The following is a 24,381-nucleotide window of genomic DNA, read 5'->3' as shown; positions in this document are numbered from 1 at the left end:
TTGGTGATATTTAATCAATATTTAATAATAGTAATAGATCAAATTTAATATATGAGATTGCCTGGTATCACCAGTGATACCAAAGTAAGTACACACACAGCTCTGATCATTTCCATAAATCATGATAATTGTCAACAAACAAAATATGTAGTTTTATAAAACAAAGGAAAAACGGCTGAAGGTTTTATTGATTTATTTTCTCCATTTAGAAGCTAAAAATCAAGTCAGTTCTGAATCTGATTCAGATTCTGAAGAATCTAAGAAGCCGAGATACAGACATAGGCTTTTGAGGCATAAACTGACTGTGAGTGATGGAGAATCTGGAGAAGACAAAAAGACGAAGCCTAAAGAGCACAAAGAAGCCAAAGGCAGAAATAGAAGGAAGGGTAAGGCATTTCAATTCTGATAGTAAGGAACATATTAGTATTAGTTTTATAAAATAATTATAGTAGAGAAATTTAAGTATATCTGCTCCAACAGTTAACTACCTATATTAAGTATCAGCATACTGACAGTAACTATCCTGAGAGTGAAATAAAGAATTTAGAGTGGGTAAATAATCCAGAAGCTTGAGAGATGACAAAACAAAGCATGTTTTTGACCTTTAGTAGTCATATACTAATTAGGTTAAAAAGATAAATAAATATGATAATAAAATAAGATATGCATTAAGGTTATATAGAAAATAGAAGACTGCTTATAACTGCAGGAAGAAGTAATGCTTTCCTGAGGAAATGTAGAAGATACAGTTAATTTCGATAGACTTATACCAGCTTATGTATAAAACTCGTATGTAGCCAGATTAAATTTTTATTACATTAAAAGTGTGAGTCATTCTGTATTGAGTGCTTACATGTTTCTAGCATCATGGTAAACATCAAAATCATTGTCTGTGATGATTTTCATCCTGGCTACACATGCAGATCACTTGGGGGATTTAAAAATGTACCTGTGACAGGGCTGTACCCCAAGCCAGTTATAGCATAATTGGTGGTGTTGGGACCTAGGTATCCATATGTTTTAAAAGCATCTCTGATATGATTTTGATATATAGCCAGGCTTGACAGTCACTGGTTTGGTAAGAATTATTGACGCTAATATACAAAATTATAGTTCCATGAGGGTTGTTTTGTGTAACAGAGATATTGTACAGTGTAGCTCAGGAAGGATTTCTTTAGTTTCTTGGGAGGTAGGGGTTATCCCCAGAGAAAACTTCAGAAGATGGAAAGTTTCATTTAGTAGATCAAGTTCCAAATGGGGAGCAAGTTGATGTGCTGTGAAGATTTAAGGGAAAATTTTGTGAAGCCTCTGCCAAATGTTTACAACATGGTGGAGGGAATGCAATTAATGTGGTATAGCTGGAGTATAGGAGGAAGTAGGGAAAGGAACATCAGAAAATTAGGCTGGGCTGAGGAAATAGGGAAAGGAATAGCAGGAAATTAGGCTGTATTTCTCAAACTGAAGTACTTGGCAGTGGACTCATGAGTATATGAGGCTGTAGAGTAAAAACATGGTACATCTGTTTGGTGTGTTCATTTTACTAGAGAGCTTGGGGAGAGAATTCCTTTTTTTTTTTTTTTTTTTTTTTTGTCTTTTTGCCTTTTCTAGGGCTGCACCCACAGCATATGGAGGTTCCCAGGCTAGGGGTCTAATCAGAGCTGTAGCTGCCAGCCTATGCCAGAGCCACAGCAACTCAGGATCCCAAGCTGCGTCTGTGACCTACACCACAGCTCACAGCAACACCGGATCCTTAACCCACTGAGGGAGGCCAGGGATCGAACCTACAACCTCATGGTTCCTAGTCGGATTTGTTAACCACCAAGCCACGATGGGAACTCCGGGGAGAGAATTCTTGTATTAAATAGTCACATATAGTGAACAATTAAATGTGAAATTTGCCTGAGAATTTTGGCTAACAAGAAGTTCAAAGAAGTTTTTTTTCTTCCTTGGGGCAGATCCTGAAGACTTTACTACCCAACTCCTACTGGGCAGATTAACTCTTCTTTGCCACTAAGAATAAAAAAGCATATTTGGAAATGTTTTAGAAGTAAAATATGCTCTATAGGATGGAGAGCCATTGAAAAATTATTTTAAAAATTATTTTTATATCATAGCTATATTGAGATGTAATTCACAAACCATATAGTTTACCTATTTACAGTGTACAATTTGTTTTTTTAGTATATTCACAGAAGAGTGCTACCACTTTTTCAAAAAACTTTAAGATGTACATATAGGAGTTCCTGTTGTGGCTCAGTGGTAAAGAACCCGACTAGTATCCATGAGAATGTGTATTCGATCCCTGTCCTTGCTCAGTGGGTTAAGGATCCAGCATTGCCCCGAGCTGTGGTGTAGGTTGCAGATGCTTTTTGTCTCCCATGTTGATGTGGCTGTGGCGTAGGCCGGCAGCCGCAGCTCAGATTTGACTCCTAGCCTAGGAGCTTCCATGTTCCACAGGTGCAGCCCTAAAAAGCCAAAAAAAAAAAAAAAAAAAAAAAAAAAAGAAGAAGAAGAAGGAATTCCCTTGTGGCATAGCAGGTTAAGGATCTGGTATTATCATTGCACCTGCTGGGTTTGTTGCTGTGACATGCGTGTCATCCCTGCCCTGGGAACTTCCACATGCCGCAAGAGCGGCCAAAAAAAAAAAAAAAAAAGGAAGAAAAAGAGGAGGAAAAGTGCCCCCTCCCCCACATATACTTAATGTGTCATGAACATTTTCATGTTAATAAATAAATAATGGTAACTCATTTTGCGAATGTTTATCTCATTAATTACTTTTCACCATGACGACAAGCCGGTCTTTCAGATTCTATAAGGGAACTGAGTGATTTAACATGTTACATAAAATGATTTCCTGTCCATCTTCAAAAAAAGAAGAAATACTGATTTTTGCCTCTTAGGCTTAGCTCAAAATGTAGAGTTCTTTAATAGGCCAAATACATTTGAAATGCTTTATTGAAACCCAGGTTTTCCATGACCTATGTTTCCACTATTCTCTTCTGTAGCTAACTTATTACCCAACTGGTTTTTGTTGTTTGTTTATTTGTATAGGAGGGAGTAAACTAAAATCCCATCATATTTATGTTTATAATATAGATTATGATCATAGTGATTGATACTACATTTGGAGTTGCATGATTTTCCAAGTTTTTCAACCTTTGGTGTCCATATATTGTCTGGAAACTTAAGTTGGGCAGTGGGGGAAAAATCAAAAGCAAATAGCTTAGTTATTAAATCAAGTGTGGCACGCGAACTTTAATTTTCACCTAAATGTTAAAAAGGTTATAAAAGTTATTTGGTGATAATTGCAAAAATGTAGTTATTGCCTTTATAGTAGGTGATATTAATTTAATGTTTCTTACGTATGATAGTTATATTTAGTTAGGTAGAACAGTATCCTTTTGCTTAAGGGTTGAGTGTCATGATATCTGCACTTAATTTCAAATGGTTCAGTGCCAAAAAAAGGTGTGTTTATGTTTAGAGAGAGATAAAGCACATGTGGTAAACTGTTAACAATAAGTGAATTTAGGAAAAGGGATACAGGTGTTCATGCAACAGTTCTTTAAATTTTTGGTAGGTTTGAAAATTTTCAAAATAAAATGTTAAATGAAAAATTAATACTAGGGTTTATTTATTAAGTTGTATTGACTGCATGCATGTGAACATTTGTGTTCTCCTAAATTCCTAGCTGCTTAGCAATTCTTTATTGTGATTTCTTTTTTTAAATTGTAAAATGTACATTACACAAAATTTCAAGCATTTTATGTGTGCAATTCAGTGGCTTTAATATATTCACATTGTTGTACAACCATCAACACTGTCTCCAGAACTCTCTTATCATCCCAAATCGAAACTCATTAAATAATAACTTCTCATTCCCCTCTTCTCCCATAGCAAGTCTTTATATTATTTATGATTGCCTATGTTTTTTAGAAGAGACCTTTGATTTTGATGTCAGCTAATGATATTCTAGAAGTATTTTATTTTGAAGTAATTTTAGACTTATAGAAATGTTGCAAAAATAGTGCTGAGTTCCTATATACCTTTCACCCAGCTCCCCTAACTTAACATCTTATACTTGAGTCAAGAAGTGCAATAATAAAAACCAGGAAATTAACATTGATACAATACTATTAACTAAACCAGGGGTTGGCAAACTACACCTATAGGCTAAATCTAACTTTCTGCCTATTGTTATAAATAAACTTTTATTGGAACAGTTATACTTACTCATTACTATTTTCATGTGTTTACAATAGCAAAGTTGAGTAGAGAAGAGTGGTTGCAACAGAGACCTCATAGCTTACGAAGTTGCATATACTTAGACATAGTGGCATATACAAGTTCCCAGGATAGGGGTTGAATCAGCTATAGCTGCCGGCCTATACCACAGCCGCATCTTGTAAGCTATAGATCTTATTTGGTTATCTTTATATTTCCCACTTTTTCTGTTCTGGAATCCAGTATAGGATCCCACATTGCATTCACTTGTCTCCTTAATCTACTCCAATCTGTGACAGTTCCCTTTTCTTTTCTTTCATGACCTTGACACTTTTGAAGAATATTGATCAGTTATTTTTTAGATTGTCCATTTGTATGTATTTGTATGGTGTTTTCTCATTGTTAGATTTAAGTTATTAGGTATTTTGACAAGAATACTATAAAAGTGATATTGAATCCTTCTCAGTGTATCATACCAAGGGTATATGATGACAATATGTCTTACTACTGGTAATATTAAAGTTGGTATCTGCTGGGGCTTTCCACTGGAAAAAAAAGCCCTGTTTTTCTGTTCATATTTAATGAATACCTTGTGGGGGGATACTTTGTCTAAGTAGTGATTTTCAATTTCTTCATTATTTTCTAGTAATTACTGTTTTCCTCTATTTATTTATACCATTACTTATATTAATATGGACTTACAGGTATCTTTTATTCTGTGAGTTATAATCCAGTTCATTTTGTTGCTTAAGATTGTTCCAGCTTTGGTTATTGGGAGCTCCTTCAGGTTGGATCATGTGTCCACATCATTTTTTGAGCACTGCTTTGCTTTCTAGCACCACAGATATTCCAGGCTCATCTTGTGTTTTCCCTGTCTGGCTTCCTCTGGCCAGAAAGATGTAGATATTTTCCTGGGGTTTTAGAGGGCTGTGCCTTAGTAGCAGTTTGGGTACAGAAAAATAAAATTTTGGAGGGAAAAAATAAAAATGGGGATTTGCTTTATATTCTTGTGGTATTCTCAGCTTCCCTTTTTCCCGGTGCTGTGGCTAGAAATTGAGTTCTCCTAGGATTTTACTGTCAGCTCCCTCTGCATAGTTTTGGAATTCAGCTGGCCTTCCTGTCAAAACCAGGAAAGAAAGGAGGGGAAAAAAAAAAAACCCATGACATTCAAAGAGAGAGAGAGAGACAAAAAAAAAATAACCCCTGTGCCCCTCCCCCCACCTTTTTGTCTCTCTCTATTTGTCTGTCTCTCTCTCTTTATTGTTTTTAGGGCCACAGCTGTGGCATATAGAAGTTCCCAGGCTAGGGGTTGAATTGGAGCTATAGCTGCTGGCCTACACAACAGCCACAGCAATGTGGGATCCGAGCCGTGTCTGCAACCTATACACAGCTCATGGCAATACCAGATCCTTAACCTACTGAGCCAGGCCAGGGATCCAACCTGCATCCTCATGGATCCTAGTCTGGTTTGTTAACCAGTGAGTCACAAAGGGAGCTCCCTGTCTTTTTTTTTTTTTTTAAGAGCCTCACCTGCGGCATATGGAGGTTCCGAGGCTAGGGGTTGAATCAGAGCTGTAGCTGCTGGCTTACCCCACAGCCACAGCAAGGTGGGATCCTAGCCTCATCTGCGATCTACAGCACAGCTCGTGGCAATGCCAGATCCTTAGCCCACTGATTGAGGCTAGGGATCGAAACTATCCTCATGGATGCTAGTCAGATTCGTTTCCATTGAACCATGACAGGAACTCCCCCTCCCCCTTAACAGAGTTAATTATTCACATTTCTTTTTGTTGTTCGGCTTTTGTCTTTTTAGGGCTGCACCCTTGGCATGTGGAGGTTCCCAGGCTAGGGGTCTAATCGGAGCTACAGCTGCCAGCCTATGCCACAGCCACAGCAATGCCAGATCCGAGCTGCGTCTATGACCTACACCACAGTTCACAGCAATGCAGGATATTTAACCCACTGAGCGAGGCCAGGGATTGAACCTACAACCTCATGGTTCCTAGTTGGACTCATTTCCGCTGCGCCAAGAGGGAACTCCTATTCAGGTTTTGATTTCTGTCTTGAATTCGGTCCCCAGTCAGCTTGCTGTTGTTTCCTTTTTAAGAGTCCTTACATTGATTCTTTATATATTCTGTCCATAGTTTTTAATTGTCATAAATGGCACAGAGTCTGTAAATCGCCCTTATTCCACCTTGGCCAGCCTACTTTGCTTGTTTTTTTTTTTTTTTTTTTGTTATTTCTTTGGGCCGCTCCCGCGGCATATGGAGGTTCCCAGGCTAGGGGTTGAATCGGAGCTGTAGCCACCGGCCTACACCAGAGCCACAGCAACGCGGGATCCGAGCCGCGTCTGCAACCTACACCACAGCTCACGGCAACGCCGAATCCTTAACCCACTGAGCTCAGGCAGGGACCGAACCCGCAACCTCATGGTTCCTAGTCGGATTCGTTAACCACTGCGCCACGACGAAAACTCCAACTTTGCTTGTTTTGAATAACTAGAATTCTTTTATCGACAGATAAATTCTCATTTTGTCAATTCATATATAATTAATACTTATATTTTAATGTAGAATCAGTTTTATAATCATTGTTGGATTTCACTTGAATTTTTTATAAATACCATTTGAATCATTAATTGGTCTAATCTATTTAACATGTATAGTATAGATAGTCTCATAATATTCTAAGTTTTAATGTGAAGTTACTGACAGATTAAACAATTGAATTTTTTTATTGGGGAGCATTTAATAACTTTTCATATATTTTTTATTCCAGTGAGTAGTGAAGATTCTGAAGATTCTGATTTTCAGGAATCAGGAGTTAGTGAAGAAGTTAGTGAATCTGAAGATGAACAACGGCCCAGGACAAGGTAATACATTGTTTTTTCAAATATTTTAAGAATTAATCTGAATAATTATGCTTCAAATTATTTGTAGAAAGGTTACTGTTACTAAAAAGCTAAGTAAAATATTAGCATTTTTATTTGAAACTAATTATTAAAATTATTCATTTAGTATATATAAACATACTATGTAGAGCTTTTTTAATAGTTGAATTTTATGTTCTAAACTAGGTAGACTTTTAGTGTGCAAAAACACTCTTGATTGTAATTTTTTGTTGTTGTAGGGGGAGTTTGTAGTGTAGTAAGTAATAGATGCTGTAGACTAACTCAATCTAACTCCTGGCTTTACTACTTTCTTTTTGTATGAATACTCTGTACTTTAGTTTCATCATCTGTAAAATGGGGGATTACATTATTATTTACCTTATTTATTATTGTGGGCATTAAATGAGACAGTGCATGTAAAAAGGGCTTATAATAATGTCTTTTTGGTAAATAATGAAGTTCTCCATGAATGTTAATTATTGGTCTTAGAAATACTACTAGTATTATCATAATTAAGACGTGTTTGTTCCCTCAATACACATAGCTACTGATCTAGATTACCAGTTATTTAAAATTTTGCTTTATTCTTAGCATGTATTCTAGATAACACTAACCATTCTATGAAATTTTTTATTTCCTCCAGAATATGATACATTTATCAATATACTAGTTTGTGTATATATATGTATATCTATGCAGTTATCTACACTTGTATTTTTTTTTTTTTTTTTTTTTGTCTTTTGTCTTTTTGTTGTTGTTGTTGTTGTTGCTATTTCTTGGGCCGCTCCCGCGGCATATGGAGGTTCCCAGGCTAGGGGTTGAATCGGAGCTGTAGCCACCGGCCTATGCCAGAGCCACAGCAACGCGGGATCCGAGCCGCGTCTGCAACCTCCACCACAGCTCACGACAACGTCAGATCGTTAACCCACTGAGCAAGGGCAGGGACCGAACCCGCAACCTCATGGTTCCTAGTCGGATTCGTTAACCACTGCGCCACGACAGGAACTCCTACACTTGTAAATTTTAAAACATTTGAGGTTGTTTTAGATTAGTACTTACCAGGTTGATTGGAGTATAGGAATATATTGTACTTTAGGGAATTATAAAATAACAGTAGTGTATAATGAGAATTTTACAAAAATGAGATGGAATTCATATAACACACAACTCACCATTTTAAACTGTAGAATGCAGTAGTTTTTAATATATTTACAAAGTTGGCTCTACTACCACTATCTAATTTCAGAACATTTTCATCACCGCAGAAAGAAACCCTCTACCCTTAGCAGTCATTTCCCATTCTTGCTTCTCATCTCCTGGCAAAAACTAATCTACTTTGTGTATGGATTTGCCTGTTCTGAACATTTCATATGAATAGATTCACATAATATATGTCTTTTTTATGAATGGATTCTTTCAGTTAAAATAATTTTTTCAGTGTTTATCCATGCTGTAGCTTGTCTCAGTACTTTGTTTCATATGAATAGATTTATATGTCTTTTTTATGAATGGATTATTTCAGTTAAAATAATTTTTTCAATGTTCATCCATGCTGTAGCTTGTCTCAGCACTTTATTCCTTTTTAAATAATTTTTTAAATGTGGTAAAATACATTTGACATAAAATTTACCATCTTATCCATTAACTGTACAGTTAAGTAGTGTTAAGTACATTTACATGGTTCTGCAATCAAGCTCTATAACTTTTATTATCTTGCAAAACTGAAACTTTTTATGTATTAAACAATAATTCCCCATTTTCCTTTCCCCAATCCCCTGACAACTAGCATTCTACTTTGTCTCTATGAATTCGACTACTGTAGGTACCTCATATAAGTGGAGTCATACAGTATTTGTCTTTGTGTGCCTGGCTTCTTTCGCATTTATCCAGTGGTGTACACTTGGGTGGCTTCCACCTTTTGGCTATTGTGAATAATGAACGTGGGTGTAGAAATACCTCCTCAAGCCCCTGATTTCAGTTCTTTTGAACATATACCTAGGAGTGGAATTGCTGGATCATATTATCATTCTGTGTTTAACTCTTCTTTGTATCTGCATCATTTTATATTCTCACTGGCAGTATTCGAGGTTTCTACTTTCTATGCATCCTCACCAACACTTGTTATTTTCTGGGGTATTTTTTTTTTTTTTGATACTAATCATCCTAATGAATGTGAAGTGTGGTATCTCATTGTGTGTTTTTTTTTTTTTTTTTTTTTTTTTTGTCTTTTTGCCTTTTCCGGGGGCGCTTTCCACGGCATATGGAGGTTCCCAGGCTAGGGGTTGAATCTGAGCTGTAGCTGCTTGCCTATGCCAGAGCCACAACAATGGGCAGGATCCAAGCGGCGTCTGCAACCTACACCGCAGCTCACTGCAACGCTGGATCCGTAACCCACTCCGCAAGGCCAGGGATTGAACGTGCAATCTCATGGTTCCTAGTTGGATTTGTTAATCTCTGTGCCACGACGGGAACTCCTCATTGTGGTTTTGATTTGCATTTGCCCTAATTGTTAGTGATGTTGAGCATCTTTTCATGTGCTATGAATTAGATGAGACAAAGTCCTGTCCCTTGGGCAGCCCCCAGACAAGACAGAATGGTGCAAGCAAATTCCACTCTTTTCCTTGCTGCAGAAGATCTGGGAATTGGGCAGCTTCCTCCTTACCTTGTTGAGCTGAGGAGGGAATGGGGTGGGGCAAATGTGAGCAGAAATGCTCTGAAATTTCCTGCCATTTGAAGTATGACTGTTGGTTAGGTGTTCACTTGTTTGCTGCAGTTTCTTAACTAGTTTCTAAAGTTCTCACAAAGTTACATTTTTTTTGGTTTGTTTTTTTGTCTTTTCTAGGGCCACACCTGTGGCATATGGAGGTTCCCAGACTAGGGGTTGAATCAGAGCTGTAGCTGCCGGCCTATGCCAGAGCCACAGCAACGTGGGATCCAAGCTGCGTCTGCCACCTACACCATAGCTCACGGCAACGCTGGATCCTTAACCCACTGAGCAAGGCCAGGGATTGAACCAGCAACTTCATGGTTCCTAGTCGGATTCATTAACCACTGAGCCAGGACGGGAACTCCATAAAGTTACATTTTATTATGCAATTTTTGTGTTTCTGTGAGAGAAAAAGAACCTGAAACTTACTCATCTACCATCTTGCTGAGGTTATCTGGCAACTTCACTACTTTTAATGACTGAATAATATTCTATTGTGTGGATAATATGACATTTTATTTATTCATTTATCTGTTGATGGACATTTGGATTTTTCCACTTTTTGGCTATTATGAATAAGGTTGCTTTGGCACTTGTATACAGTTTTTACACAGTCATATGTTTTCTTTTTCTTTTTTTTTTAAGGTCCACACCCACGGCATATGGAGGTTCCCAGGCTAGAGGTAGAATTGGAGCTGTAGCCACTGGCCAACACCACAGCCACAGCAGTGCCAGGTCTGAGCCGCATCTGCAGCCTACACCACAGCTCATGGCAATGGCAGATCCTTAATCCACTGAGCAAGGCCAGGGATCAAACCTGCATCCTCATGGATGCTAGTCAAATTCGTTTTCTCTGAGCCATGACTGGAACTCTCATGTTTTCATATGAGTTCATAAGAACATACCTATGAGTAGAATTTTTTTGGTCATATGGTAACACAATGCTTAACTTTTTAGGGACCTGACACACTGTTTTCTACAGTGACCATTTTACATTGCGCCAGGCTTCCAAGTTCTCTATATCCTCATCAACATTATCATTTTTGTTGGTGTGCAGTGGCATCTCATGGTGATTTTGATTTGCTTTTCCCAAATGACTACTGATGTTGAGCACTGTTTCATGTGCTTATTGTCCATTTGTATCTCTTTGGAGAAACATCAATCATAATTCTTTTCCCAATTTTTTTTTGTCTTTTTAGGGCCTCATTTGTGGCATATGGAAGTTCCCAGGCTAGTGGTTGAATCGGAGCTGTAGCTGCCGGCCACAGCCACAGCCACAGCAGTGTGAGATCTGAGCCATGTCTGCGACATACACCACAGCTCATGGCAACACCGGATCTTTAATCCACTGAGCGAGGCCAGGGATTGAACCTGTGTCCTCATGATACTAGTCAGATTCCTTACCACTGAGCCACAGTGTGAACCTTTTTCCTAATTTTTAATTGAGTTGTATTTTTATTGTTGATTGGTAACACTTCTTTTTTTTATTTTTTGGCTGCACTTCGTGACGTATGGAAGTTCCCCAGCCGGGGATCAAATCTGAGGTGTAGCTGTGACCTACTTGCTGCAGCAGTGCTGGACCCTTAACCCACTGCACCAGGCTGGGGATTGAACCCATGCCTCTGCAGCAACCTGAGCTACTGCAGGTGGATCCTTAACCCACTGCATCAGTGTATGATTTGCATGTAGTTTCTTCTATTCTATGGGTTATCTTTTCACCTTCTTGACAGTATTTAATTATACACAAAAGTTTTTAATTTTGATGAATCCAATTTATCTTTTTTTTCCCTTTGGTTGCTTATGCTTTTGGTATTACATCTGAGAATCTATTGCCTAATCCAGTGTCATGAGGATTTATGACTGTGTTTTCTTTGACAAATTTTATACTTTTAGCTCTTTTGCCTAGGACTTTGTCCCTTCCCCCCCCCGTAATCTCTATGAAATTTTATTTAAGTAAGCTTCTAATTATGTATGGTTTTCAGTATTTTCTGCCATAAATACTATTGTCATAAAAGTATATACATATAGAAATATATACACACATTCACACACATATATGCATGTGTTCACACATGCATATTCACACACTTGTCAATTTCCTTAGAGTAAATTTCTAAAAGTGGTATTATTGGGTTAAAGTTATGTAATTTTAAGACTTGTCATACACGCTTTCACACTGTCTTACAGAAGTCAATTTTTTTTTTTCACCCAGCAAAGTATGTAAATCACCATTTCCTCACTCTTTCAACAGTAAAACAATGAGCATTCTGTTAGCTAGAACATATACTTTAGGGGGAAGTACAGTCCATTTTGAGTTAACTTTTTATATGATGCAATTGTAAAGTTTTATTTCTGGACTTTTGTTTCTCTTCCGTTGATCTATATGTGTCTATCCTTTATGCCAGGAACATACTATTTTTTTTTTTTTTTTGTGTGTGTGTGTGTCTTTTTGTCTTTTGTTGTTGTTGTTGTTGCTATTTCTTGGGCCGCTCCCGCGGCATATGGAGGTTCCCAGGCTAGGGGTTGAATTGGAGCTGTAGCCACCGGCCTACACCAGAGCCACAGCAACGCGGGAACCGAGCCGCGTCTGCAACCTCCACCACAGCTCACGGCAACACCGGATCGTTAACCCACTGAGCAAGGGCAGGGACCGAACCCGCAACCTCATGGTTCCTAGTCGGATTCGTTAACCACTCTGCCACGACGGGAACTCCAGGAACATACTATTTTGATTAATGTAACTTTGTACACCAACTTCTAAGTATAGAAGTACTTTTCCTCATGAGAAATTGTTGTTACCTTTTTAAAAAAATTTAGTTGAGCTGATTTGAAGGAAATAGTATCTAACTTTTATAATCTTTTTTGTTCTTTGTTTTTTAAAAAGAGATGGTGTATATTTTTCATTTGTATATTGGCCATTTATATTTCTGAAGGCCCTCCATCCATCTTACTGCTCATATGTTAAACCTCCTCCTCTGAGTAACTTAAAATGTTAATTACTGGATTTCAAATTACAGGTTTTCATTTTTTTTGTGTGTTTTCAGGGCCGCACCCACGGTTTATGGATGTTCCCAGGCCAGTGGCGAATTGGAGCTGTAGCCGCTGGCCTATGCCATAGCCACAGCAACGATAGATCCGAACTGCGTCTGCGACAAACACCACAGCTCACGGCAATGCCAGATCCTTAACCTATTGAGTGAGGCCAGGGATCAAACCCACGTCCTTATGGAAACTAATCAGGTTCATTAACCACTGCACCACAACAGGAACTCCCAGGTTTTCGTTTTTGAACCTAGTGAAGTTTGTGGGGTTTTGTTTTGTTTATCATTTTTTAGGAATGTACACAAAAGTAAATCAGTTCTAAAATAGTACATAACTGTAATTTAAGGAAATTCATCATGAAGTATTTTATTTTGAATTTTAAATGTTCTTTAGGTCTGCAAAGAAAGCAGAGTTGGAAGAAAATCAGCGAAGTTACAAACAGAAAAAGAAAAGGCGACGCATTAAGGTTCAAGAAGATTCATCCAGTGAAAACAAGGTAATAATGAGATTTACTGTGTCTTGAATTATAACTGTTAAAGTGCCCCATAGTAGTTATGTTATTATCTCTTCTGCATTCTATTCATTAGTCAAATTCTACTGGTTTATTTACATTTTCCCATTTTCTGGAAGAATTGACTTATTGAATGTATAAATATCCAGAGGTATTAACTTTGATATATTATCGATTTTTTTTCTGTTTCTTAATTGAATCTAATGGGAATTAGCTGTTCTAATTTATTGTTTACATTCTTAGGGCTATAGAATTCTTGTGTTCTGTCTGAAGACATAAAACATAATGACTTGTGTGAATAAGTTTCTTTTAGCAGTGAAGTTAGTCAATTAAAGTTTCATGTATATAAGCAGAATTATATAGATTACAAGTTCTCTGTAATGTTCTGTTAATCCTGTCCTCTTTTGGGGGGGTTCTTTTTTTTAACCATTTCTAATGAATAATTCATCGGCCTTAATTACATTCATAATTGGATATTCTGTACCTAGTAAACGATTACTCGCCATTCTTGCCTACCTGCAGCCTCTCGTAACCTCTAATTTCTGTGTATGAATTTGGAGTCACACAATATTTGTCCTTTTGTGTCTGGCTTATTTCATTGACAGTATTTTCAGGTTTCATCCATGTTGTAGCATGTATCACAATTTCCTTTCTTTTTAAGGCTTGATAATATTCCATTGTATGTATATATCACATTGTGTCTGTCCATTCATCTGTTGATGGATATTTTCGTTGTTTCTACCTTTGGCTATTTTGAATAATGCAGCTGTGAAAGTGGGTGTATACAAATATCTGAGTCCCTGCTTTTAATTCTTTTGGTTACAGTCTAAGAAGTGGAATTGCTAGATCATATGGTAATTCTGTGTTTAGTTTGTTGAGGAACTGTCACTGTTTTCCCAGTGCACCAGGCTTCAGTTTTTCTACATGCTCTCCAATACTTGTTATTTTCTGTTTTTTTTTTTTTTTTTTTTGTAATGTAGCTTTCCTAATGAATGTGAAGTAGTATCTCATTTGTGATTTTGATTTAAATTTCCCTAATGACAAGTAATGTTGATTATCTTTTTATGTGCTAATTGGACTTTTCTGTATCTTCTTTGGAGAAATATCTGTTCAGTTTTCTGTCCTCTTTTTAAGGTTGCTTTTTAATACTCTTTATTGCAAAGTATAGTTCTGAAGCTTTCCAGTATCTTTTTTTTCTGTTATTTCTTGGTATATTAATTATTGCAATATGAAATGAATAAATTAGACAACTTTGTAGTATTAATCTGTGATAATTTAAATTCCATAGAGTCATTCAGAAGAAGAAGATAAAGAAGAAGAGGATGAAGAAGAGGAAGAAGAAGATGAAAATGATGATTCCAAGTCTCCTGGAAAAGGCAGAAAGAAAATTCGAAAGATTCTTAAAGATGATAAACTAAGAACAGAAACACAAAATGCTCTTAAGGAAGAAGAAGAGAGGCGAAAACGTATTGCTGAAAGGGAGCGTGAGCGAGAGAAACTGAGAGAGGTAAACCAATTTTTTTTTTTGTGATTTTTATTTTTTCCATTATAGCTGATTTACAATATTCTGTCAATTTTCTACGGCTCAGCTAGGTGACCCAGTCACACATACATGTATACATTCTTTTTTCTCACATTATCATGCTCCATCACAAGTGACCAGACATAGTTCCCAGTGCTCTACAGCAGAATCCCATTGCTTATCCATTCCAAATGCAACAGTTTGCATCTATTAACCCCAAATTCCCAATCCATCCCACTCCCTCCTCCTGCCCCTTAGCAACCACAAGTCTATTCTCCAAGTCCATGATTTTCTTTTCTGTGGAAAGGTTCATTTGTGCCATATATTAGATACTAGATATAAGTGATATCATATGGTATTTGCCTTTCTCTTTCTGACTTAACTTCACTCAGAATGAGAGTCTCTAGTTCCATCCATGTTGCTGCGAATGGCATTATTTTGTTCTTTTTTATGACTGAGTAGTATTCCCTGTTTATATATACCACACCATCTTAAACCATTCATCTGTTGATGGACATTTAAGTTGTTTCCATGTCTTGGCTGTTGTGAATAGTGCTGCAATGAACACGCCGGTGCATGTGTCTTTTTCAAGGAAAGTTTTGTCCAGATATATGCCCAAGAGTGAGATTGTTGGGTCCTATGGTAGTTCTATATATAGTTTTCTGAGGTACCTCCATACAGTTTTCCATAGTGGTTGTACCAATTTACCTTTCCACCAGTAGTGCAGGAGGGTTCCCTTTTCTCCACACCCTCTCCAGCATTTGTTATTTGTGGACTTGTTAATAATGGCCATTCTGACTGGTATGAGGTGGTACCTCATAGTAGTTTTGATTTGCATTTCTCTAATAATCAGTGATGTTGAGCATTTGTTCATATGCTTGTTGGCCCCATCTGTATGTCTTCTTTGGAGAAATGTCTCTTCAGGTCTTTTGTCCATTTTTCCATTAGGTTGTTGGCTTTTTTGCTGTTGAGTTGTATTAAGTTGTTTGTTTGTATATTTTAGATATTAAGCCCTTGTCGGTTGCATCATTTGAAACTATTTTCTCCCATTCTCTAAGTTGTCTTTTTTTTTTTTTTATGGTTTCATTTGCTGTGCAAAAGCTTGTCAGTTTGATGAGGTCCCATTGGTTCATCTTTGTTTTTATTTCTGTTGCTTTGGGAGACTGACCTGAGAAAACATTTGTAAGGGTAAACCAATTTTTATATTTGATTTCTTTTTAACATATGACTTTAATAGATTTATAAATGTTTCAGTATTTTAAGAATAGGATGTTAGTTGTAATCAACCAGAGATTTTTAGTTATAGTTACTTTTTCCTATTAGTATTTTATGCAACTTATAAATCTTCATTAGGTTAACATAATTGGGAACATGGAAAAGGTTGAGATTTTTTTTTAACTATTCGTATTAAAGTATAGTCGATTTACAATGTTGTGTTCAGCAAAGTGACTTAGTTATACATACATATATAGATACACATTCTCTCTTTCCCAGGAGATTGGATATAGTTCCCTGTGCTATAAGTAGGACCTTATTATTTATCCATTCTAAATCTAATAGTTTGTACCTACTAACCTTAAGCCCCTAGTCTGTCCCACTACTTCCTCCCTCCTTGGCAACCACAATTCTGTTCTGTCTGTGAGTTTGTCTTTCTTTATGTAGGCCTTGAGGCTCCCATTCTGTCCAGACTGATCTCCCTGCCAGTCAGGGGGCCTCCCAGTGTGGGAATACTTTCCTCTTTCACAGCTCCCTCCCAGGAGTGCTGGTCCCATTCTGATTTGTTTTTCTGTCATCTCTTTTTTTTCCTTTTTTCCCAGTTTTGTTGAGGTTTTCTTGCCCCTTTGAAGTCTGAGGTCTTCTTCCCGCAGTAGATGTTCAGTAAGAATTGTTCTACATGTACATGTTCTAAATGTATATTTTCTTTTCTTTTTTTGATGTATTTGTGGGAGAAGGTGAGCTCCATGTCCCACTCCTCCACCATCTTAAACAGATCTATGAAATTCTTTTTTTTTTTTTTCTTCGGTCTTTTCTAGGGCTGCACCCGCCGCATATAGAGGTTCCCAGGCTAGAAGTCCAATCGGAGCTGTAGCCACCGGCCTATGCCAGAGCCACATCAATGCAGGATCTGAGCCGCGTCTAAGACCTACACCACAGCTTATGGTAACGCCGGATCCTTAACTCATTGAGCGAGGCCAGGGATTGAACCCGCAACCTCATGGTTCCTAGTTGGATTTGTTAACCACTGAGCCACGACAGGAACTCCTGATCTATGAAATTCTTGTGTGATCACCAGAGTAACTGTGTTTTATTTGAGGTTGAAAAATGTTTTTAAAAATTGCTTAAATCCGTAACGAATTTCAAAATTTTGAATAATCTTTTATTATACAAAATTTTCAACACACCTATAGGCAGAAGGAATAGTAGTATAAATCTCTGTATCCCTTACCCAGCTTTAGCATTTACAACACATGGCCAGTTTTTTTCATCCATTCTCTTACCTTCAGATTATTTTGCAGAAGTCGTAGAAATTGTATCATTTTTTCAGAATATATTGTTGAAAGATAAGAACTTTTTAAACACTACCATAGTACCATTATTACACTTAAACATTAACAGTAATTCAATAATATCATCCCATATATAGTTAATATTCAGAATTCTTTCATTTTCCTCACAAACATAGTAGTTGTATTTAAACATATTTGGTGGAAATCAGGATCCTAAGAAAGTCTTATTACATGTGTTGCACTTCGGTACTTATGTTTATCCTTAAGCCAATACTACAGCTGGGATACCATAACCTTATACCAAGTCTTGAAATCACATGCTTTGCTTTCACTTTTTTAGAATTTTGTTGCTTATTCTTAGTGATTTGCATTTCTGTATAAGTTTTTGTATCATTTTGTCAGTTTTTACAAAGATCCTTCTGGAACTTTTATTGGGATGGTGTTGGCTCTTTAGATTAGTGACATCATAACAATAATTTGTGTCCTATTATATAAATATAGTATATTTCTCCATTATTTAATTCTCCTTTGATTTCTCTTGGCAGTGTTTTATGCTTTGCATTTTACAAACCTTTGCATTTTACAAATTTCTCTAAATTTGTCCCTAAGTAATTTATGTTTTCTGATGTCATGTTAAGTGAAATTTCAAGTGATTTAATGAGCTGGTGTTCTGTTACCTAGCTAAAATTCCCTTACTCGTTCTAGTAGCTATTTTTTGTAGATTTCTAAGGATTTTCTACATATGCAGTCACGTTGTCCATACATAGAAACCATTTCATTAATTTCTTTGAAAATTATTTTTCATTTCTGTATTAAAATTATAAAAGAATGTGGGAGTTCCCATCATGGCTCAGTGGTTAACAAACCTGAAAGTAACCATGAGGTTGCAGGTTCAATCCCTGGCCCCGCTCAGTGGGTTAAGGATCCAGCGTTGCCGTGAGCTGTGGTGTAGATTGCAGGTATGGCTTGGATCTGCATTGCTGTGGCTGTGGTGTAGGCCGGCCGCTACAGCTCCGATTTAACCCCTAGTCTGGGAACCTCCATATGCGGCAGGTGCGGCCCTCAAAAGACCAAAAAAAAAGAAAAAGAAAAAAGAAAGGATGGTTACTTTCTTTTTAATGTGTCTGTTCGGGTGATCTAGAAGATTAATCTTGCATTGCTGGAATAGGCTTTGCTTGGTCATGGTGTATTACTCTTTTTCCTACATTGTTGTGTTTCTTTTGCTGTATTATTTCAACAGGAGTTTTACCTTACTGTTAAAGTAGGCATTTTGGTTTGTAAATTCCTTTTCGTGTAATCTTTCTGTTTTTTTTTTTTTTTTTTTTTTTTTTTTTGCTATTTCTTTGGGCCGCTCCTTCGGCATATGGAGGTTCCCAGGCTAGGGGTCGAATCGGAGCTGTAGCTGCCAGCCTACGCCAGAGCCACAGCAACGCAGGATCCGAGCCGCGTCTGCAACCTCCACCACAGCTCACGGCAACACCGGATCGTTAACCCACTGAGCAAGGGCAGGGACCGAACCCGCAACCTCATGGTTCCTAGTCGGATTCGTTAACCACTGCGCCGCGACGGGAACTCCCTAATCTTTCTGGTTTTGATGTTATGGTAATATAGTTCTCCTATAAAATTAATAGGTACATGCTCCTATTATCTCTATCTTCTTAAAGAGTATTTAAGTTGGATAGATATTGTTTCATTCTTAAATGTTTGATAGAATTCTCCAGTGAAACTATCAGTCTGGAGTTTTCTGAGATTTAAAAAAAAATTTAAACAAATTCAGTTTTTTTAATAAATGTAGGGCTATTTAGGTTATTTCTCTTTAGCTCTGTTTTGGTATATGTTGTCTGTGAGGAATTTGTCCATTTCAAGTAGTCAGATTTATTTGTGTATATTTGCTCATAATATTCCCTTATTTTGTTTTTTATCACCATTGTCATGACATCTCATCTTTCATTTCTGTTATCGATAATTTGTGTCTTCTTTTTCTTTATTAGTCTTTCTAGAAGTTTATTAAATTTGCTATCTTTTTGAAAATAACAGCTTTGGATTTATTGGTTTCCTTTATTGTTTCACCTTTTTCTAATTCAGTGAATTATTCTTTTTTTGCTTTTTTTTTTTTTTTTTTTAGGGCCACATCATGGCATGTGGAGGTTCCCAGGGTAGGGGTTCAGTTGGAGCTATAGCTGCCGGTCACAGCCACAGCCACAGCCACAGCCACAGCCACAGCAACATCAGATCCGAGCTGCATCTGTGACCTACACCACAGCTCATGGCAATGCCATATCCTCAACCCACCGAGCAAGGCCCCCAACCTCGTGGTTCCTAGTCGGATTTGTTTCCGCTGTGCCATGATGGAACTCCAATGAATTATTCTTTATTTTCATTTTATTACTTTTCTTTGGGTTATTTTGCTCTTTTTCTAAGGTGCTTAAGGTGGGTTTTAGATCTTGCTCCTTTTTTAATATATATATATTTAAAGATAAAAAATTCCCCACTCTGCATACTGTTTTAAATGCTGCACTGTATGAATTTTGATGTTTTGTGTTTCACTTTTACTCTATTCAGAATCTTTTCAATTTCCTTATGACCCAGAAAATGATGTATCTTTTTGGATGTTTCATGTATATATTCTGCTGTTGTGGGGTAAAGTATTCTGTAAATTTCAGTTAGGTTATGGTGGCTGAATACATTCAAATCTTCTATATCCATGATGATATTCTATCTCATATTGAGATGGCAGTGTGAGGCCTCCAAGTATAATTGTGGATTTGCTATTTTTTTATTGTAGTTCTTTCAGTTTTTTCTTATTTGTGTTGAAGCTCTATTGTTAGGTACATATACATGTAGGATTGTTATACCTTTCTAGTGAATTGACTCATTAGCAATAAGTAATGTCCCTTTTTATTGCTGGTAATTTTCCGTCATCTGAAACCTACTCTATGTGATGGTAATACTGTCACACCATCTTCTTTTTTTTGTCTTTTTAGGGCTGCACCTGCATCATATGGAGGTTCCCAGGCTAGGGGTCTAGTCAGAGCTACAGCTCTTGACCCATGCCACAGCCACAGCAATGTGGGATCTGAGCTGCGTCTGACCTACATCACAGCTCACGGCAATGCCGGATCCTTCACCCACTGAGAAAGGCCAGGGATTGAACCCACAACTTCATGGTTCCTAGTCAGATTCATTTGTACTGCACCACTACCAGAACTCCTGTCACACCAACTTTATTTCAAACATTTTAGTATGAAAAGTTCTAACATATATATAGGAAGGTTTATACAGTTCAGTGATTTCTCATAAGCTCATGTCCTAGATTTTTCTGTTAATATTTTACTGTACTTGGTTTATTACATTCCTATTTATCTAATAATCTACCATTATATTTTTATGCAGTCGTATACATCATTTCACTTAACCTAAATGCTTTAGCTTGCACATCATTATCTAGAATTCATATTTATTTCCATTTTTTATTTTTATTTTTTTTCTTTTCAGGGCTGCACCTCTGGCATATGGAGGTTCCCAGGCTAGGGGTCTAATTGGATCTACAGCTGCTGGCCTCCACCACAGCCTCGGAACATGGAATCTGAGCCACATCTGCGACCTATACCACAGCTCATGGCGATGTTGGATCCTTAACTCACTGAGTGAGGCCAGGGATTGAACCCCCAACCTCATGGTTCCTAGTTGGATTTGTTTCCACTGTGCCATGATAGGAACTCCAAATTTTTTATTTTTATGTAAAAGTTACATAGAATGAAATGTACTCATCATAAGTGTATATTTGTTATTTATTTATTTAATTTTTTTGCCTTTTTTAGGGCCGCACCCGTGGCATATGGAGGTTCCAAGGCTAGGGGTCTAATCGGAGCTGTACCCGCTGGCTTTTGCCAGAGCCACAGCAATGCGGGATCCGAGCCGCATCTGCGACCTACACCACTGCTCAGGGCAACGCCAGATCCTTAACCCACTGAGCAAGGCCAGGGATCGAACCCGCAACCTCATGGTTCCTAGTCAGATTCGTTAGCCACTGAGCCACAAGGGGAACTCCCAGTGTATATTTGTTTTTGACATACTATGGAATGCATAGATCTAATGTAGGTATTTGTGTGGTTTTCTTCAGCTTGTCTTTTTTCCTTTTACTTAATGTTTGGATATTGTTCTGTCTTCTCTAGGTTGTGTCTGCCTTTAACTGTGACACAGCTTATCTGTACCACTGTCAATCCTCCCCTCCCTAAATCTTTTGAGGTACATTTAGGTTGTTTCAGAATTTTCACTAAATTGTAGTTCCTGTTGCATATTGGAATGATTTCTCTTGTTTGTACTTCTTTCGGTTAAAAAAATTTTTTTTGAGCATTTTAACTATTTTTAAGTATATAGTTCAGTGCAATACATATTGTGTACCATCATCACCATCTTTTTTCATGACTTTTTCATCATCCTAAACAGAAACTCTATACCCATTTAACAATAAATTCCCATTCCTTCTTCCCATTAACTTCTTTTCTACTTTTTGTCTCTGTGATTTTGCCTATTTTAGGTACCTCTTATAAATGGAATCATACAATATTTTTCCTTTTTTTTTTTGTCTGCCTTATTTCACATGGCAGAATGTTTTCAAGATTCATCCATATTGTATCAACTATCAGAATTTTATTTCTTAGGGGTTCCCGTTGTGGCTTAGTGGTTAACAAATCCAACTAGTATCCATAAGGACATGGGTTTAATCCCTGGCCTTGCTCAATGGGTTAAGGATCTGGCATTGCTATGAGCTGTCATGTAGGTTGCAGATGTGTCTCGGATCCTGCCTTGCTGTGGCTGTGGTGTAGACTAGCAGCTGCAGTTCCAATGTGACCCCTAGCCTGGAAATTTCCATATGCCATGGGTGTGGCCGTATAAAAGATAAAACAAAAATTTATTTCTTTTTACGGATGAATAATATATTGTGTGCATTTACATTTTATTTATTCATTTATTTGTTGATGGGTACTTAGGTTTTTTCCAGTTTTTGCTATTGTAAATAATGTTGCTATAAACAAGGATGTACAAATATCTAAGTTCCTACTTTCCATTCTTTTGGGTATATATGCAGAAGTGCAATTGCTGAAACACAGTAATTCTGGTTGTGTTTTTTGCAGAATCGCCACACTGTTTTTCACATCAGCTGTACCATTTTACATTTCCAGCAGCAGGATATGCAGGTTCCAATTTCTCTGCATCTTTATGGCATTTCTTTTCTTTTTCTTTCTCTTCTCTTCTTCCATCCCCTCCCTCCTTTTTGTAATAGCCAGCCTAATGGATGTGAAGTAATATTTCATTATGGTTTTGATTGGCATTTACTTAATGACTAATGATGTTGAGCATCTTATGTGCATATTGGCCATTTATACATCTTCCTTGAAGAAATGGCTAGTCAAATCCTTTGCACATTTTAAAAATGTATTGTTTGCTTTTTTATTATTGTTGTAAGGATTCTTTTTTTTTTAATTTTTTATTTTATTTTTATTTATTTATGTATTTTTGCTTTTTAGGGCCACAGCTGTGGCACATGGACAATCCCTTGCTAGGGGTCGAATTGGAGCTATAGCTGCTGGTCTACACCACAGCCACAGTAACATCAGATCCATCTGCGACCTACACCACAGCTCACGGCAATGCCAGATCCTCAACTCACCAAGTAAAGGCCAGGGATCGAACCCACAACCTCATGGTTCCTAGTCGGATTTGTTTCCACTGTACCATGACGGGAACTCCTGTAAGGGTTCTTTATATATTCTGCATATTAATCTCTTATCAAATATGTGATTTGCAAATATTTCCCATTTTGTGGATAATTTTTAATTCTGTTGATAAGTATTCTTTGCAAAAAAGTTTGAAATTCTGATGAAGTCTAATTTATCTGTTTTTTCTTTCATTGACTGCATTTTTCATGTTATGTTTAAGACATCATTCCCAAATCCTAAATTATGATGATTTATTTCTTTGCCATTTGTATAACCCTGTTATTATGCTGCTGAATTTGGTTTCCTAGTACTTTCTTGAGGAATTTTGAATCTATATTCTTAGAGAATCTGTAGTTTTCTTGTAGTTTATTTGCCTGAATTTTTTTTTTTTTTTGTCTTTTTTGCTATTTCTTGGGCCGCTCCCGTGACATATGGAGGTTCCCAGGCTAGAAGTCCAATCGGAGCTGTAGCTGCCGGCCTGCACCAGAGCCACAGCAACAGGGGATCCGAGCCGCATCTGCGACCTACACCACAGCTCAGGGCAACGCCAGATCCTTAACCCACTGAGCAAGGCCAGGGATCGAACCTGCAACCTCATGGTTCCTAGTCAGATTCGTTAACCACTGAGCCACCACGGGAACTCCAAAGTTTGTGGGTTTTTTTTTTTTGTTGTTGTTGTTGTTGTTTGTCTTTTTGCCATTTCTTGGGCTGCCCCCGCAGCATATGGAGGTTCCCAGGATAGGGGTTGAATTGGAGCTGTAGCTGCCAGCCTACGCCAGAGCTACAGCAGCAAAGGATCCAAGCTGCATCTGCATATTTGCCTGAATTTTGAATCAGGGTAATGCCAGTCTCATTGAATGAATTAGAAAATGTCCTCCTTTTTAGTTTTCTAGAATAGTTTGAGAAAATTTGGTATTAATTAGTTTTTAAATGTTTGGTAGAATTCACCAGGGGAGCCCATCTGGCCCTAGGCTCTGTTGGAAGTTTGATTCCTGATTCAATGTTTTTAACTAGTTTAGCAGTCTGTTTAGATTTTGTTTTCCTTCCTGAGTCTGTTCTGGTAGATTGTGTTTCTAGGAATTTTTCCATTTCATCTAGGCTATCCATTTTGTTGTATAATTGTTCATAGTATTCTTTCATTATTATTTTTGTATCTGTAAAGTTTCTAGTAATGTCCCCACTTTTATTTCAGATTTTAATAATTTCAGTCCTCTCTCTTTTTGTCTTAATCTGAGTAAAGATTTGTGAATTTTATTCT

At 37.3% G+C, this 24,381-nt stretch overlaps 1 protein-coding gene across 11 annotated transcripts in view; it reads left to right on the top strand.

Moving 5' to 3' along the window:
- ATRX (ATRX, chromatin remodeler) overlaps window positions 1–24,381 on the top strand; it is a 288,314-nt gene that overhangs the window by 136,745 nt on the left and 127,188 nt on the right. For 10 of the 11 annotated variants that reach the window (XM_003360375.5, XM_021080085.1, XM_021080083.1 and 7 more), the window contains 4 exons: window positions 210–386; window positions 7,000–7,093; window positions 13,254–13,356; window positions 14,660–14,878. In XM_003360375.5, coding sequence (XP_003360423.5) covers window positions 210–386; window positions 7,000–7,093; window positions 13,254–13,356; window positions 14,660–14,878 — 593 coding nt within the window. The remainder of the gene's footprint in view (window positions 1–209; window positions 387–6,999; window positions 7,094–13,253; window positions 13,357–14,659; window positions 14,879–24,381) is intronic. The other variant, XM_021080086.1, reaches the window with a different exon arrangement.

The sequence above is a fragment of the Sus scrofa genome, chromosome X (genome assembly GCF_000003025.6).
Source record: "Sus scrofa isolate TJ Tabasco breed Duroc chromosome X, Sscrofa11.1, whole genome shotgun sequence".
Lineage (NCBI taxonomy): Eukaryota > Metazoa > Chordata > Mammalia > Artiodactyla > Suidae > Sus > Sus scrofa.
The sequence above is the reverse complement of the archived record's forward strand: the minus strand, read 5'-3'. Positions and strand labels throughout refer to the sequence as shown.